Genomic DNA, 16784 nt, shown 5'->3' on the forward strand with positions numbered 1-16784 from the left:
GCATGTCGGTCGCTCTGTGACGGGTTCAATGATTAACTCTTTGGGTGTGCACTTTCAAACGAACAGATATGTTTCATCAAGTTCTGTATTTACTGTGGGTGGTGTAATAACTACACATTATTGCAAGACCACCTTAAAACAAAGTTAGTCGTTGAACTTCATGTAGTTAAACTGGGAATATTACTTTAACTTTAGCCCCCAATAAACTACAATCTCCTGCCAACAGATAAGGACAGAGAGGGATGTCAGGCAACCTGTGATAGCACAAAGACGAGGGATTTATCCCAACAACAAGCTTTTGATCAAAGATGTGATAAAGAGCTAGCTGTAGATCCACTCCTGATTTTCACTATTGATTGGCTGCTAACATTTGGGTTCGTAGTGTTGGAGAGAACACAATGTTCCCTGAACTCTGCAGACACTGACATGCATGCGGACTGAATGCTGATCAAAGGTCTGTATGGTACGAGCACGCAGGGACACAAACAGGACGACACACAAAAATCTCATATTTTTATATCGACAAAACAAAGAACTGCTTTCATAGTAACTCCTGTTTGTATGACTGTCACCACACATGAACAACTGTTGATGGGATTTAAGCCTCAGTCTAACTGAAATGCTGTGGCAGGACCTTTAAGAGCCAAGTGGAAGAAAACGTTCACAAATATCAATGAACTGAAGCCAAAGAAGACTCGACCCCCCACAGCGATGTCACACTCATAATGTCACACAGAAAACAGTAACTTCAAGTTATTGGTGCTAAAGTCAAATCAGCTCTGGACTCACAGTGTCAAAGCTCAGCTGATATCTGCCTACAGAGCTCATGTTTACTGAGAGAATAGAGTAAAAGCAGCCCTTTATCATATATTTAAACCTCACATTAGGATAATCTGACTGCAGCATCACACTCTAAGTCTCTGTGGCCTGGATGGGCATATCGCTTCATTTTATTACACTGTTCAAGCATCCATTTTCCCTGATGTGAGTTCATCATTTTATCAACTATTAGATGGATTTGAGCCTGACACAGAAAACCTCAAAGACTTTAATGAGTCTGAAGAACACTTTCAATGATGTATGATATTTGGAGCCATTTATATTTTCACAAATCTGCACCGTTTACGTGTCAAAACATGTGGCATACAATACTAAAAATGCCATCAGTGCTAAAAGTATTAAAAGTTTTGAGCCAAGCATATTACAAACTGTGGATTTTATATATATTTTGCCTACAAGGCCAAGGGAGGGAGGCTTATCCCCTCTGTCCAGTCCTCCTCTGAAGTTTGACCCAGTGTCCACAGTCTGACAGCCCTCTGTTATTCTGACAGTTTCATAATCCGTGTTTCTCCAGGAACATCACTGGAATTCATCATTCAGCTATGTGTGTGTGTGTGTGTGTGTGTAACACATATACTGTATATAAATAATGGATGTCATCAGCATCATGCCTCCACTGGTTTCCAGCATTAGCACTTTGAACACCATCGTGTCTGATGACCACAGAGCCGTTCCTGCAAACAGTGAAGACCCTAACACAGAAGCACTGAGGCACAAACCAAAGGTACATAATATATCATTTATCAGAGAATGTCATTAAATGTGCTCTAACACAGGGCTGTCAAACTCATTTTACACTGTGGGCCACATACAGCCCACGGACCTGTGATAAAGAAAACGCTGCTGTGACAAAGAATGCTTTCAAAAATAAAAGTGTTACCATTTATTTTCATCCATCAACAAAATGCAGTGAATGAACAAAAGAGAATCACATCCATGTTGGTGGGACCGCCCTTTGCCTTCTTCTAGGTCCACATGCACACAGTTTGAAGGAACTCGGCTGGTAGGTTGTTCCAAACATCTCAGAGGACTAAGCACAGATCTTCTGTGGATGCAGCTTCCTCACATCCTTCATGTAATCCCAGACACACTCCGTGATGTTGGGATCAGGGCTCTGTGGGGGCCGTACCATCACTTCAGTACTTCTGGTTCTTCTTTACACTGAAGATAGTTCTTAATGACTCTGGCTGTGTGTTTGGGCTCGTTGTCCTTTTGCAGGATACATTTGGGGCCAGTAAACAATCATCTATATTTCTGAACGCGTTCTTTGTTTACAGCTGCCTAAAACCTTTGCACACTCGTATAGCTGAGAGCCATTAATACCTGACATATGACGTTATCTAAAAGGTAACAAATGACATGAACATGTTGGGGATGTTCAGTAAGGCCGAGCTGGCAGCTTTCTTTAAATCTTACTAGAATCTAGATGAGTGAGTTTACTTAATGTGCCTTTGTTATAAAGCACCGAGACCAAAGCCGTCTACACAACATCCAGCATTTATCCCATGTATGCAGTGTGACTGACACAGATTTTGTTGCCCTACTTTTACGCCTTCCACAACACTAAGAGTAGTGCTTTTTTTATTGCAGGATCCTTTGACTAAATATCAAAACAGCGTGACTCATCGTTTACAGAGATGGTCCTGGAGCAACATTAATATGACGATGAAATTACAACACAGCACTATTCCCAGATACGTGACTTACATCAAGCTCCTAAATGTTTGAAAAACTCTGAGTAAAACAATATGCATTCACTAAAAAGCCTTAGTGATTGGGCCCATATTAACTCTTTGGTGATTTGTTCCTGTTGCCCAAAGGGAAGGTTTAAAATTTGAAAACTGTGTGGGAAACACAACAATCAGCTGATTATAGCTAAGTTGGGCAGAGGCTAAATAAATAAATAACTACTTATAACATAATGTGAGTAATGTAACAAATAAAAAATGATAACAGAAACAAAATCAGCAGATCTATCAAAAATATGATTTTTAAATCATGACATAATAATATCAGTATTGTTATTGTTCTTAAAAATTGGTCGGCTGTGGCGTGAACATGAAACAGCACGGGCATTTCAGCTCTCTCACTTCAGCCAACTTCCACAACAAGTACTGCAGAGATCTTAGACATGTGTACAAACCCGCAACATATATGTGAGTCAGCCACCCAAAGGTCCAATCATCATCTTTCACAGAGTCCCGCCTTCCTCTGTGATCAGTCATCAGGGGTCACTGTGATGTCACCCGTTGGGTGGGCAGCAATCTGCTGCAGGAGGTTCTCTGATAGAAGCAGGTGATTGGTCCAGTCTTGACACACTTGTGTTATTCCAGGCCCATGCCCTCCATATTCTGGAGGCAGAATGTGTGACGAGAAGAAGCCACTTAAAGAATCTCGGAAATCAGAGCCGTGCATATGGATCTACAACAAAGAGGGTGAAAGGATGTTTCAAATCCACAGTTGTTATCTGTTATCTTCAGTATAACCAGTACGTGAGGAGGCACGGGTACTGACCCTCTGCTTGATTTTATCAGGCAAGAAGGGACGAAGCATAGCAAAGACCGGACGGAAGAACATCGGTTCATTGACCAGGTGGATTCCTCTGACCTTCAGTGGGAAAGAGTCCTGAACATACACATAAACAAGCATCAAAGCATATTTAACAAGTTGAAAACTTAAAAATATAAAAATACAGAAAACTCTGCACATCAAAGTTCTACCTCTGAACTTCCAGCTGGTCAGCAGCGAGTCCCTTAGGGGCAAGGTTAGGACTGAGTTACAAATAAGCAGTTTTAGGAGCTATAAGATGCTACCTTTCAAAGGAAGTCTCTTACAAGCATTTGGTCTTCTGGTTAAGGTTTTTAAGGACATTTCTATAGAAAAGGGTCGCTGTAAAAACACTGTCTTGAGTCACCTTTCTTACATTTTGCCAGGAAAATGAGAAATAGATGCAGTCATTTCCTCAAAGATCTGCACACACGCAAATATCAGGCAAAAACAGAGTTTGCTCAATTCTAACAAGCTGGAAAGTCAAAGTTGGCATGACCACCTTGAATTTTCAACACAACATGAACTCTCGGGCAGCTTTCTTGTAATTTAGCAGTCTTCAGGAATAACTCCACAGGCTCCTTGAATTCTAAATCTCCATTCTCTCCCACTCTACCTCGGTCATTGTGAGGTCTGGGTTCTGGGGAGGCCAGTCCAGGACTGATCACGTTCCATTGTGTCTGTTTCTACCCAGGAATGCTTGCTTGGTACTGTGTTTGGAATCATCATCATGCTGAAAAATGTTGCAAATCAGACGCTTTCCAGGTGGAACTCCAGAATCTGACAGTAGGTGACCAGATTCACAATTCCATCAGTTTTGACAGGATGCCCAACACCACTGGCTGAAATACAGTCCCAAACCCTGACACTCCACCGTGTTTTACAGACTGCGGTAAATACTCAGTATCTCCTCTGTTTGGTCCGAACATGTCACATTTGGATTCATCTCCATAAGGACTGTTGCTCCTGGTTTTCATATCAGTTCTTGTGTAATTTGGCATAAGTCAGCGTTTTCTCTTCCTCGAGGATGGTTTATTGACCGCCACACTTTCACTGGGACCAGTTGTGATGAGGCTTCAGCAAACAGTAGATGGTCCAGATCCATCTCTCAGGCACTGCGTCAGGTCTTTAATGGATTTTTCTTTCTTAAGGACCTGTCTCCCAGACATTGCTGAGGAAGGTTTTTTAGGCAGCCGCTTTTTTGTCATCCACATGTCCAGTAAAGCTACAGATATGACAGCAAAATATGCAGATGAGCGGTTAACTTGATACAATGTAGCAGCTTGCTGAGGTAGCTGGCCCACTCTCCATGGCAACGACACCTGCACAACCAGGGCTGAAACTAAAGGGGGCGTGGCATGTACCAGGCCATTTGAAGGCTTTTGTAACAATTTTGAAAGAATACAAAATCTTATGTTAATAAAACTATTAATATTTAATAGCTCATTCAGTCCCAACAGGCCAGAACACTGAATTATTATTAACATCACAGTCTGCAAGAAGTGAGGGATGACTCAAGCACAGTAATGCGACCCTGGGCTTCTGGTCATAGAAGGAAAGGAAAACACATCCGGTTCAGTGTGGTGCAGAGTTTTGTTACACTGTTAAACATATTCATAATAACAGACATGTTCTGTTGTTAAAGAACAAACGATAGGTTGTCATCTGCACAGCTCGATCTCAGTCCTACCGAAAGCACAGATGAAATCTTTCTGGCAAGCGAAGGGTTAATCTGCAGGGCATGACTTAAACTCCACCCCGCGAGGTCAAATACGGCCTTCACACCCTGCCTTTGTGTCTCGTTCTCCCTTGAGATGATCTCGGATGTCATCAGGCTGACTCTGAATACCTGGAAGGCTGACCAGTCTTTTGGGTTCCACTGCCCTGCAAACAAACAGACATTACTCTACACGAATAAAACATATTTAAGAAGTCCTTATCTTCGAGAAGGACCACAGAATCATCCTGTGGAGCACAGTTAATATGCTAATCTCTGAATCGGTGTCATTTATACATCATGAATGAGCAAAGCCACTTTCCAAAACACACCAATGTTTGCCATTAAAATCTTGTTTAAAATCAACTAAAACCCTGAAATTTTGCTGTGCAGTCCTGGAACTGTGCAGTCATCGTGGTTAGAGACGATACAATAAAACGAGACACAGTACTCGCTAATAAATACGAGCCAATAAACCGTTTTTGGACTGACACGTGCACAGTAGAAGTTTCAGCAGGCGTATGTCTCTGCTCGTTATCGTAGCACCGCACCGTCGAAACGCTCGTGAACTTCTACTCTGCACATTCAGTCATGTTTCCTTTTTGTATTTTTCCTGTTTATAATTGTGTGTGAAGGACATTTGATTATTTGAAGCTTTTGTATGTTTGAAAGAGAAAGGGAAGAGTTCATCTCCGTACCATCTCAGCAGACTGCCTTTAGTGTCAGTATGTTTAAAATGTTGAGAAACAAGTTTGAGAGTAGGTCAGTGATGATAGACATGAGGGGGATTTCATCTGTGGGCATACTGACGGAGCAGAGCTTCTGTCATATGGTGACAGCACTGAATGAGTTTTCAATGTTGACTCAAAGAGAATGACCAGCATTAAACAGCATCTTATAGTTTTATTTGTGTAACCCCATAAAAGTAGATAACAATTTAAGATCAGCTTCTTTTAAAAGCTGTTAAATCACTGAAGAAACACAGACCAGGGAGGCTTTGCCTGCTTATCGTAGCTCATGTTGATGTCGTTAGGGCTGCTCCTAGCAGGCCCTTTCAATAATCCATCCACACCCAAGCATACTGACCAATCCTGTAGACGAGCACCCTGCTGCCTGTGCAGTCTCGCTGCGGGAGCACAGCGTGGTACGACGTGTTGAGGAGGCCGAGCACAGAGGAAGGAGACAGACAGCTGCTGATCTCAGGACTTTCCCTTCGCCACCGCTGGTAGTTGAGCAAGAGCTGTACAGGACACATTACAGAGGGACTCATTCTTATACTTCCCTCGCTCACACATTCACACCTTTTCACACAAGCACTTTCCCATGTAAGTGCTCTCTATCCACACACATTCATACTCTGATGGATGCATGGAGAGCAACTCTGGGTTAAAATCTTGTCCAGGGATACTGCAGACTGGAGCAGACGGGGATCGAACCACCACTCTGCCTCCTGAGCCACAGCCACCCCGGGGACATTAGGGAGTTCCTATGATTCTATGAACATGGTTCAAACACGTAGTTAAAAGATTAATACTTCATCATTGCATGCAAAAAAAACACACAACACAACAAAATGAAGACCGCTGCATTCGGTGTTTGCTGTGAGCTTGCAGGGCAGAGCACAGCCAACAGCCAGATTACCAGTGTGATGGAGTCTTTTCCAGTTAGCATAAGTAAGGGTGGAACTAGGTTGGCAGTCTGTCACAGACTGACAGCTATCAACACCCACAGTCATTTTAGGATCGCTAATGAACCTGAAGTGCATGGAACTGGGAGGAAAACCACACAGGAACATGCAAACTTTGCACAGAGAAGCCAGAGCCAGTTGTTAGACTCAGATGACCATGACCTCCTTGCTGTGAGTCAGCACTGATAGCCTTGCACCAATGTACAAACAGTAAATAAAACATTTATGACCCGGCTGTTTATCTGAAACAAAGGCAAATTCAAAGAAGTGTTTATGTGATAAAAGTCAGACTGACTGTGAACGGCAGAGCTTTGACCCACGTGGCTGAGCCGCCTGAAATAACTCAACTATTCTGTGGAGCAAAGTAAACGCTCTGTTTTTAAACTGCACTGATTCATTTAATGTGCTCATGAAGAACAATGGCGCTTTTTTTAACGTGACAACAAGCGACCACAGCTCTGTAGCAACTTTGAAACGAGCAGATTTGTTCAGGGAGCAATCTTTAAAAGCCAAAGAGGACACCGGACACCTCAGAGGTATCAGCTCACACAGGAGCACGTCTGTATCTGCTGTGATGTTACAAACTCATTCTGGTACACTGCAATAAGGCGAGTACAGCAACAGTCAGGTGACAGTGAGATAAACAAAAATCAGGGCTGCTCATTTTACTGCTCATGTTGTTAAAGCAGGAACAAACTCAGGGCTGAAAATGATCATTTGAACCAACCCAGCAGAAAATTAGCATTCTGTTCAATATCACAGGCAATCGAGCTGGTGTGGACCAACACCTGGAAAACAGGAGCAAACAAAATCATGTGTGAGGCCACTTTAGTTTGACCATTGGATAGGCTAACATAGAACAAGGCTTCATATTATTTTAATCCACATGTTAAAGTAAATACATGCAGTTTGGTAAGAACAGTCCCAACACTGTCCATATTAAGTGATTTATAATTTGAAACAACTGTGAGCCTGGACGACCAACGGCTCCCCACGAGCCCAGCTGATGATGATGGTCAGCACGACCAAACTTCTTCCTCACGGTGTGGTTTCTGTGAGCTCTCCTGGACTCTCCTAAACTTCAGCATGTTTCCCCTGACTCTCAGTGACGGCTCTTACCTTGAGGGAGAGCTCCATGTCGAAGTCTCTGGCCCGCAGAAACCTAAGGAGAAAGCCGCTGGATAAGCTCCCGACAGCGGACAGCTCGCCGGCCCGCAGCGCTCCCCGCCTCAGGCGGCTGATGTACGGCCTGAGCTGCTCCGAGTCGTCCGGCAGTTCGCTGAGCTGAGGTCCGTTCATGCTGCCCTCAGGTCCGCTTACATTTCACTGCTGGAGGCAGCCTTCAGCCAAAGACAGGAGGAGGAGACAGCTGTGACGAGCAGCTGGACTTTGAGTGCCTTGCTCAGAGGCACCGCTAGTGATGTGCGGATCGATACTGAAATATCGATTCCTCCGATACCAATCATTTATGTTCTAGAATCGATTCTCACATTAAAATATCGATGTTTTAGTAATTTAGGGTAAATTTGTAGTTTATCATTAACAGGAACACAGTGGAAAGAAACTATAACATTTGGATTGTCTACATTCAAAGGAACTACTTCCTCTTCCACCTTTCATAGTCATGTGCGAAATACGGCTGTATAAATGTCTGCAGCCCCTGGCGTGCGCACTCACAACAATGGCTGAGTGTAATTGTGTGGACGTATTTTACCTCCACAAACAGCTGAGACGTGGTTTGCGATACGTGTGGCAAAAAAGTGAGGTGTTGTGGCCATACTTGCCAACCTTGAGACCTCAGAATTAGGGAGACATTCTAAAGGGCTGTTGGGGGGTGATAAATACATTTTACAGTGTTTATTTATCGGATAAAATACGTTAAATGTCACCGTTATTATTGGCCGGCCCGGAAACAGCGGGGGTGTCCAAATTCAGAGGCTGCTTCCACCTGAGGACCCGGCCTTCACGGTCTAAAGAAAGCCGGGTAGTACGTCACGAGCTCCCGGTGGAGTGAAACGCTGCCGTCTGCTCCTTGCTATCAAAAATATAACCGGGCACTGACGTAAACTCTCGACCGTCTCACACTTTGTTTAATCAGTTTTCTGTTTGACGTTTATTCAGCTGTGTGAAAACCCCGGAGGAACCCTCCCGAGGGGTTAATAAAGTTAAATTTAATCTAATCTAATAACTTTAATCTCAGCCAAACCGATTTACTCACGAACAAATAAAACACTGAAAAAGGAAAACAATAACATTTGTAAGTTATCAAAGTCACTTATATATCGTGATTAACCCGAGTAGTTAAAGACCGCGGGGGTTTGAAGACGATGTGTCGATCGGCTCAGATATTTGAAGTGTACACAGCTACATTCTCACCTGAAAATATGTTAAAAGATTTTTTGCGACCCAGAAAGAGAAATAAGAGTAATATTAAAACTAAGCAGCTGCCGCCATTGTTGGAAACTGGAATTGGCTGGGCCGCGCTATGAATTCTGTGATATGGTTTTTCAGTTTTGTTGTCCGGGTGGAAAATCGGGAGAAATTCGGGATAATGGTGGCTCCGGGAGATTTTCGGGAGGGGCACTGAAATTCGGGATTCTCCCGGAAAAATCGGGAGGGTTGGCATGTATGGTTGTGGCAACATCGCGAACCTCCTCAAACACCTCAGAGTAAATCATGTCACAGAATATGACGAGCGTATGCTGAGACGAACTGAAGAGGAGGACAGGGACAGGTGCTGCTAGGGCGAGACAGACGTCTCTCACAGAGTCCTTTAGTGCTGCAGACAGGCAACATGCTCAAATAGCGCACAACTTCAGTTTTTTTAATTTCTATATGATGAACTCTGCATTATTAAGTGATAAGAACAAGTAATCTGATGTCCTGTAATCATTATGATGCTATAATTTGAGATACAATAAATAAAATACGTTTTTGTACAAAGTATCGTATCAGATCAGTATCGTCATACCACCCTGAATATTACTTGGTATCGCACATCACTAGGCACCGCATTGCAATACTGCTGATGTTGGTATCGATCCCAAACCAAGAACTACAGGAGCAGTGATACCGATACCGACACCGATACTTTGACCTTTCACAGGCAGCGCGTGCAGCGGAGAGACGTTGGGATGACTCTGCAAACTAAACGCTGGGATTGGTACAATAATGAGCTAACATAAGAAAACACACTTTTCATGTATTTTAAAACAGAGTTTTTTGGAGAGCTGGAATGTAAATGTGCTCGTCTCTGACGTGTGTTTAAATGTGTTTGAGGCTTATAGATAACATAGATGTGACAGTCAGCACGAAAACGTTCAGCCATTTCTCACAGTGCATTTCCTAAACACTAATGAATTTAACATCAATCGGTGGGCTACATACTCAACTTAGAGGCTACAAACAAAGGATCGATCATAGATCCAATAATAATAATAATAATAATAACTTTATTTATAAAGCGCTTTCAAACAAAGTGCTGTACAACTAAAGGGATAAATAAAATAAAAGTGATACATAGCAATACAGGTAAGAGACACAATACAAGCTAAAAACAATAAAAATTTAAAAACTAAAAGCCATAGAATTAAGACATATAGGATAAGGTGAACAAATGTGTCTTCAGCTTAGTTTTAAAAACCTCCACAGAGCATGCCTGCCTAATATCTTGAGGGAGGGTGTTCCACAGAAACGGGGCACGAAAAGAAAAAGCACGCTCTCCAACTGTCTTTTTTCTGGCTCTAGGAACTTTTAGAAGGCCAGAGTCCTGAGATCGGAGAGCACGGGATGGAACATAAAGATGTAAAAGGTCGGAGAGGTATGTAGGTGCCAATCCGTTTAAAGCCTTGTAGGTGAGCAGCAGGACCTTAAAATCTGCTCGAACCTGACAAGGTAGCCAATGCAGAGATCTCAGAACAGGGGTAATGTGCTCAAATTTCCCAGTTCTTGTTAAAATGCGAGCAGCTGCATTTTGCACCATCTGTAGACCTCTGAAACTTTTCTTTGGTAGCCCAGAAAGAAGAGCATTGCAATAATCAATACGGGAAGACACAAATGCATGGACAAGAACCTCTGCAGTGTCGCTTGACAAAACTTGTCTGATTCTGGCTATGTTCCTCAAATGGTAAAAGGCGGTCTTTGTTATCTCTTTTACATGAGACTCGAAAGAGAGCACCATGTCGAACCACACGCCCAAGTTTTTTACCTTGTCCCTGCAATTTATGACACTGTCATCAATTCTCAAGATGAAATTTTGGGACAAGTACTGAAGTTTGTGTGGCCCAATGACCATCAACTCTGTTTTATCAGTATTTAGGAGCAAGAAATTATCCGATAACCAGCCCTTAATTGCAGATAGACAAGATTCTAGTTTAGAAACTTCAACACAATTTCCAATGGTTAAAGGAACATAAAGCTGCAGGTCATCAGCGTAACAATGAAAGGTTACATTAAAAGAACGTAAAAGAACACCAAGAGGCAGCAGGTACATAGAAAACAGCAATGGTCCAAGTACAGAGCCTTGAGGGACCCCGTGCCCCACTGCACAGGTCTCGGAGAGATCATTTTTAAAACTAACAGTCTGAGACCTCCCAGACAGGTAAGATCTCAGCCATGATAAAACATTTCCTGTAATTCCAATAAAATGTTCAAGCCTATCCAATAAAATGCAGTGATCCACAGTGTCAAACGCAGCACTTAGATCCAGCAGTACTAAAACTGAAGTGCGATCGTTGTCTGCATTTACCAGCAGATCATTTACCACTTTGACTAAAGCTGTTTCTGTGGAGTGATTTGGTCTAAAAGCAGACTGAAATGGTTCAAACAGATTGACAAATGCTCAGTGAGCTGCTTAAAAAACACTTTTTCAAAGACCTTGGACAAAAAAGACAGATGTGAGTTGGGTCTATAGTTTGCGACCATGTCAACGTCCAGTCCAGGCTTTTTCAAGATCGGCACTACCACAGCTGATTTAAAACATTCAGGGAAGACTCCAGTCGTCAATGAAGTATTTAAAAGAAACAGAATGTAGGGTCCTAATGCTGACCACTTTATAGCCCAGGCTGGTAGAGGATCCAAAGAACAGGTTGTACATCGAGCTGCTTTTACAACCTTAGTTAATCCAGACAGAGAAATAACCTTGAAGTCAGAGAACAGTTTATCAGCACCAACAGGCAAAGCAGCCGAGTAGTCTAATGAACAGCTCGAGGAGGGAGTAATCTGATTCCTAAGTGTTTCAGCTCTGTCTCTGAAAAACGTAAGAAAGTCATGAGCTATCAAATTAGAACAGCAGAGAGTTGACTTACTCTCTGTAAGTTGCGACACTGTGTTGAATAAGAGTTTTGAGTTATGTTTATGACTCATGATGAGATTTGAGAAATAATTTGCTTTCGCTGTCGACATCGCTGATTTAAGAGAAGACAATGAGTCCTTCCAAGCCTGGAGAAATACTTCTAGTCTGGAAGATCTCCAGTGACGCTCTGCTTTTCTACAATTTCGTCTCAAATTCATGAGCTCCTCATTTAGCCAGGGCATAGGGTTCCTTTTTTGACATTTTAACTTCTTTACGGGAGCAACAGAGTCCAGTAGTTCAAGAAGTGTATTATTAAGGTTTGCAGTCAAGGTGTCCACACATAACCCCTGGGTAAAAATAGGGTCCAACACATCAGGTAGATGTAATTTAACTCCAAGCAATGCTTCGGGGCTAATATAACGAGATGATCTGAGGGGCAATTGTCCCCTCTCATAAGCTGGAGATTTAGGGATTAAAATATCAAATAAAATTGCTGAGTGGTCTAAAATAGGTAAAACACAATTTTCAGTCATTGATACATTCAGTCCGTAACCCAACACAAGGTCTAGGGTGTGGCCCTTACGTGTTGGGCCAGACACAAATTGTGTGAAGTTTAAGGAGTCAATTACATTTAAGAAATCTTTGACCAGGGGTTTATCCTCACAAAACAGATGAATATTAAAGTCCCCCACTATAAGAATCCTTTCATAGTGAGCAATAAAACATGTCAAGAAGTTTGAAAATTCCAAAATAAACAAGTCATTATATTTAGGTGGACGATAGATGACTATAATTAGAACCACGGGACAGCTTAAAGTCAGAAGTTGGGACTCAAATGAGGTAAAAACACCAGGACTTTGTATCTGTTTGCATTTAAAACAGTCTTTGATGACAGAGGCTACCCCGCCTCCCCTCCCAGACAACCTGGGAGAGCTGAAGAAGCTGGCATCGGTGGGGCAAAGTTCCAGAATCAGAATCAGAAAGGGTTTTATTGCCAAATGTTGAGCAGGTTTACAACATTAGGAAATTGCTGCGGTACTTAGTGCAAACATACTGTCAGATAACGCTTAAATAAACATAAAAATAAAAATTAAAAGTGCTAAGTAGATAGGTATATACATGAGTGCAGGTGGTGATCAGTGCAAACATGGAATGATGCAGTGAACACAGTGTAGGGTCATGTGTTAGTGGTGGGAACAGTCATATGGTTATTGTTCATGAGTTCAACAGCAGAGGGGAAGAAACTGTTCTTATGACGAGAGGTTCTGGTGCGAATGGACCGGAGCCTCCTGCCTGAGGGGAGCAGGTCAAACAGACTGTGTCCAGGGTGAGAAGGGTCAGCTGTGATCCCAGCTGCACGCCCCAGTGTCCTGGAGGTGTACAGGTCCTGCAGAAATGGGAGTCTGCAGCCAATCACCTTCTCAGCAGAGCGCACAACACGCTGCAGTCTCTGTTTGTCCCTGATAGTGGCTCCAGCGTACCACACGGTGATGGAGGAGGTGAGGATGGACTCGATGATTGCGGTGTAGAATTGCATCATCGTCAGTGTTGGCAGGTTGAATTTCTTCAGCTGCCTCAGGAAGTACATCCTCTGCTGGGCTTTCTTTATGACGGAGGTGATGGTGGGCTCCCACTTCAGGTCCTGGGTGATGGTGGTACCCAGGAAGCGGAATGAGTCCACAGAGGTGATGAGGGTGTCAGTCAGGATGATGGGGGGCAGTGGGGCTGTGTGCTTCCTGAAGTCCACAATAATCTCCACTGTCTTCTGGGCATTCAGCACCAGGTTGTTGTGGCTGCACCAGGACACCAGACGTTCAACCTCCCTCCTGTAGGCAGACTCATCCCCGTCCGAGATGAGTCCAATAACGGTGGTGTCATCTGCAAACTTGATTAGCTTGACAGACTGGTGGGTGGAGGTGCAGCAGTTGGTGTACAGGGAGAAGAGCAGAGGAGAAAGAACACAGCCCTGAGGGGAGCCGGTGCTGATGGTCCGGGAGTCCGAGACATTCTTTCCCAGCCTCACATGCTGCTTCCTGTCCGTCAGGAAGTCAGCGATCCACCGGCAGATGGGATCAGGCACATTCATCTGCCTTGGAGATGGCTTGCCTTGGAGATGGTCTGGAAGGATGGTGTTGAAGGCAGAGCTGAAGTCCACAAACAGGATCCTGGCGTAGGTTCCTGGGGAGTCCAGATGCTGCAGGATGAAGTGTAGAGCCATGTTGATAGCGTCGTCTACAGACCTGTTGGCTCTGTATGCAAACTGTATTCTCTGGCTGGCTGGAGCAGCATCTAATAACCAACTCGCAAAATAAAACAAAATAAAAACAAACCAACAAACACGAAAACACCAGACATTATGATACAGACTTATAATTTGCACTGATGTTTTTTCTAAATTCTATACACGAAGTGAGCGCAACAGCCCTGGCTCAGATTGGCTTTGTTAAAGTCCCCAAGAGCAATAATGAGAGAGTCCGGGAATGTCCGCTCCATGTGCAGTATCTGCTCCGCGAGGGCGCACTGAGCTGCCTGCACATCCGCATCTGGCGGGATGTAAACAGCAGCCAATATGAATGAAGCAAACTCCCGCGGAGAATAAAACGGTTTGCAGTGAATAAAAAGGTATTCCAGAGAGGGAGAGCAGTGCTGAGCAATCACTGTTACATCTGTGCACCAGCCACTATTAATGTAGAAGCAGACGCCTCCACCTGTGGTCTTACCAGAGAGAGAGGCCTGCCGGTCCGCGCGCAGTCGTCTCGTCTCTCTATATACTGGACTGTATGTAGCGGAGATGACAATAAAGTTTACTTTGACTTCAGCAGCGAGCAGGCGCACCGAGGGCTCTCGCGCTCACTTTTCTCGTATAGAATTTCGAAAAAACATCAATACAAATTATAAGTCTGTATCATAATGTCTGCTGTTTTCGTGTTTGTTGTTTTGTTTTTATTTTGTTTTATTTTGCGAGTTGGTTATTAGACGCTGCTCCAGCCAGCCAGAGAATCCCCCGCCGCCCCGCCCTCTCCTCCCTGTGCCGCAAGCAGCAGGCGCACCTCGCAAACGGAGGGCGCCCTTACTCCCAGCAAATGGGCGATAGAAAACCGATCGGTGCCTATGCCATCTCCAGTATGCGCTGGCTGATGTTGGAGCAGCATGAGTACGAGCATTTTTTTTTTTTTCTTGCCGATGCCCATGATGCCGCCCCCCACCACGATGCCGCCCCGGGCAACCGCCCGTGTCGCCCGTATCAAAAACTGCTACTGGCCGCAGATGCGACAAATATTGGAAGTAAATCCACAGGTGTTGTAGTCCTGTAGTTAAGAAGCTCTTCTCTGGTGTAAGAATATCCAGAGGAGTGCCCAGACACACAAGTTCTGCACAAAAACAAAACAGAAGTAACGCACTGAAGTACCAGGGCATCCATACGTGGCGCCATCTTGGAATCAGCAAGGGTGCCACTTCACCAGCGCGCAGCCATGTCTCAGTTAGGAGCATGACATCCAGTACCAAAAAAGTCCCGAAGAACATGAGTTTTATTTGATACAGATCTTGCGTTTAAGAGAGCTAATTTAACTCTCTGTCCATCCGTGGTAGCAGGCAGTAATTGTAGGTTGTTCATATTTGCTCCACCTCCACCCAGACTGTCAGGAAAACTATGGTAGAGTTAATGTTGAAACTTTAACAGGGTGTGGGTTCATATGGGTTAAACTATTTAAATCTGTAACCAAATCAATAAAACACCAATAGTGACGTTTCTCTGAGCTTTCTTGTTTTGGGAGAAAATGACAACACTTCCCCCTGCTGGTTAAAAGCATTTACTGCAGGAGGCAGGAGAGCATTTGTAATACGAACCACCCTAAAGCCTCTGTGTATCCTAGATGGGCAAAACTACGATAGTAGTACTCTGTGATACAACCAGTAAATAAAAGTAGAGAGAATGTGATCAAAATAAAAAAAAGATTAAAATGAACATAAACACATGAAACATGGAACAAAGTGAACTGAAATTATAAAAGATCATTTTGATGTTACTGAAGATTTATTTTTTCACTCATTTACTCAGATGTTGTTCATATTTAAATGTATTTACAGAAAATGACGCATAAATTAAAGTGTCTTTACTTTCCTAATAACAAACATGGCATTTCTAACAAAGCTCTGGAACTTATTTAAACTTATATATATGTATATACACCTTATTGAATTCATATTCAGTAGTTTGGACGTTTGTCTTTGACCACTATCTTTATTTGTTTAGACGTGCTAGCTAGCTCTGGCAGGGTCACTAATTAAACTAAATACAGGGGAACAGCTTGTGATTATTATTACTACTATTACTGTTATCATTGGTAGTAGTATTTCATAATAATTTTGACTGGTATATCAAAAGTATTTCTCATTCTGTCATTATCTTTCCCCCACATTAGAAAAGAACACACTCATGATATTCAGCGATGGAGGTATTTTGATCATCTTCTTTCGCTTTGCTATAGCTGCCCATGTGTTTTTACCCTGGATGCCTAAGTATTGGGTGGACATATCATTACTGCCTGAAACTGTCGGGGGCATTTGCACTTCATCCACTGTCCAGTTGACATGGAGTTTCTCAGTGCTCACTTCTTTATTGTTCTTTATAAATCTTGTAATATGAACTATCAATACAGCAGGTAAAATAAGTTTTGAACAAGTCACCAACTTTCGAA

The 16784-nt window shown here is 43.2% G+C and overlaps 1 protein-coding gene across 1 annotated transcript; it reads right to left on the bottom strand.

Moving 5' to 3' along the window:
- Positions 1-1684: 1684 nt before the first annotated feature.
- ttpa (tocopherol (alpha) transfer protein) lies at positions 1685-8216 on the bottom strand. Its single transcript, XM_063461933.1, has 5 exons — positions 7911-8216; positions 6191-6344; positions 5078-5271; positions 3355-3465; positions 1685-3261 (listed from the first exon to the last, which is right to left on the bottom strand). The coding sequence occupies exons 1-5, from the start codon at positions 8088-8090 to the stop codon at positions 3058-3060; spliced, it is 843 nt and encodes a 280-aa protein (XP_063318003.1). The 5' UTR covers positions 8091-8216; the 3' UTR covers positions 1685-3057.
- Between the last annotated feature and the right edge of the window lie 8568 nt (positions 8217-16784).

This window comes from Pelmatolapia mariae, linkage group LG18 (genome assembly GCF_036321145.2).
Source record: "Pelmatolapia mariae isolate MD_Pm_ZW linkage group LG18, Pm_UMD_F_2, whole genome shotgun sequence".
NCBI lineage: Eukaryota > Metazoa > Chordata > Actinopteri > Cichliformes > Cichlidae > Pelmatolapia > Pelmatolapia mariae.

Coding starts and splice junctions, on each gene's coding strand:
- ttpa (XM_063461933.1), bottom strand. CDS start 8,090: ATGAACGGACCTCAGCTCAGCGAACTGCCGGACGACTCGGAGCAGCTC. Junction 6,345..7,910: donor ACATGGAGCTCTCCCTCAAG/GTAAGAGCCGTC, acceptor TGTCCTGTACAG/CTCTTGCTCAACTACCAGCG. Junction 3,262..3,354: donor CTGATAAAATCAAGCAGAGG/GTCAGTACCCGT, acceptor TCTTTGTTGTAG/ATCCATATGCACGGCTCTGA.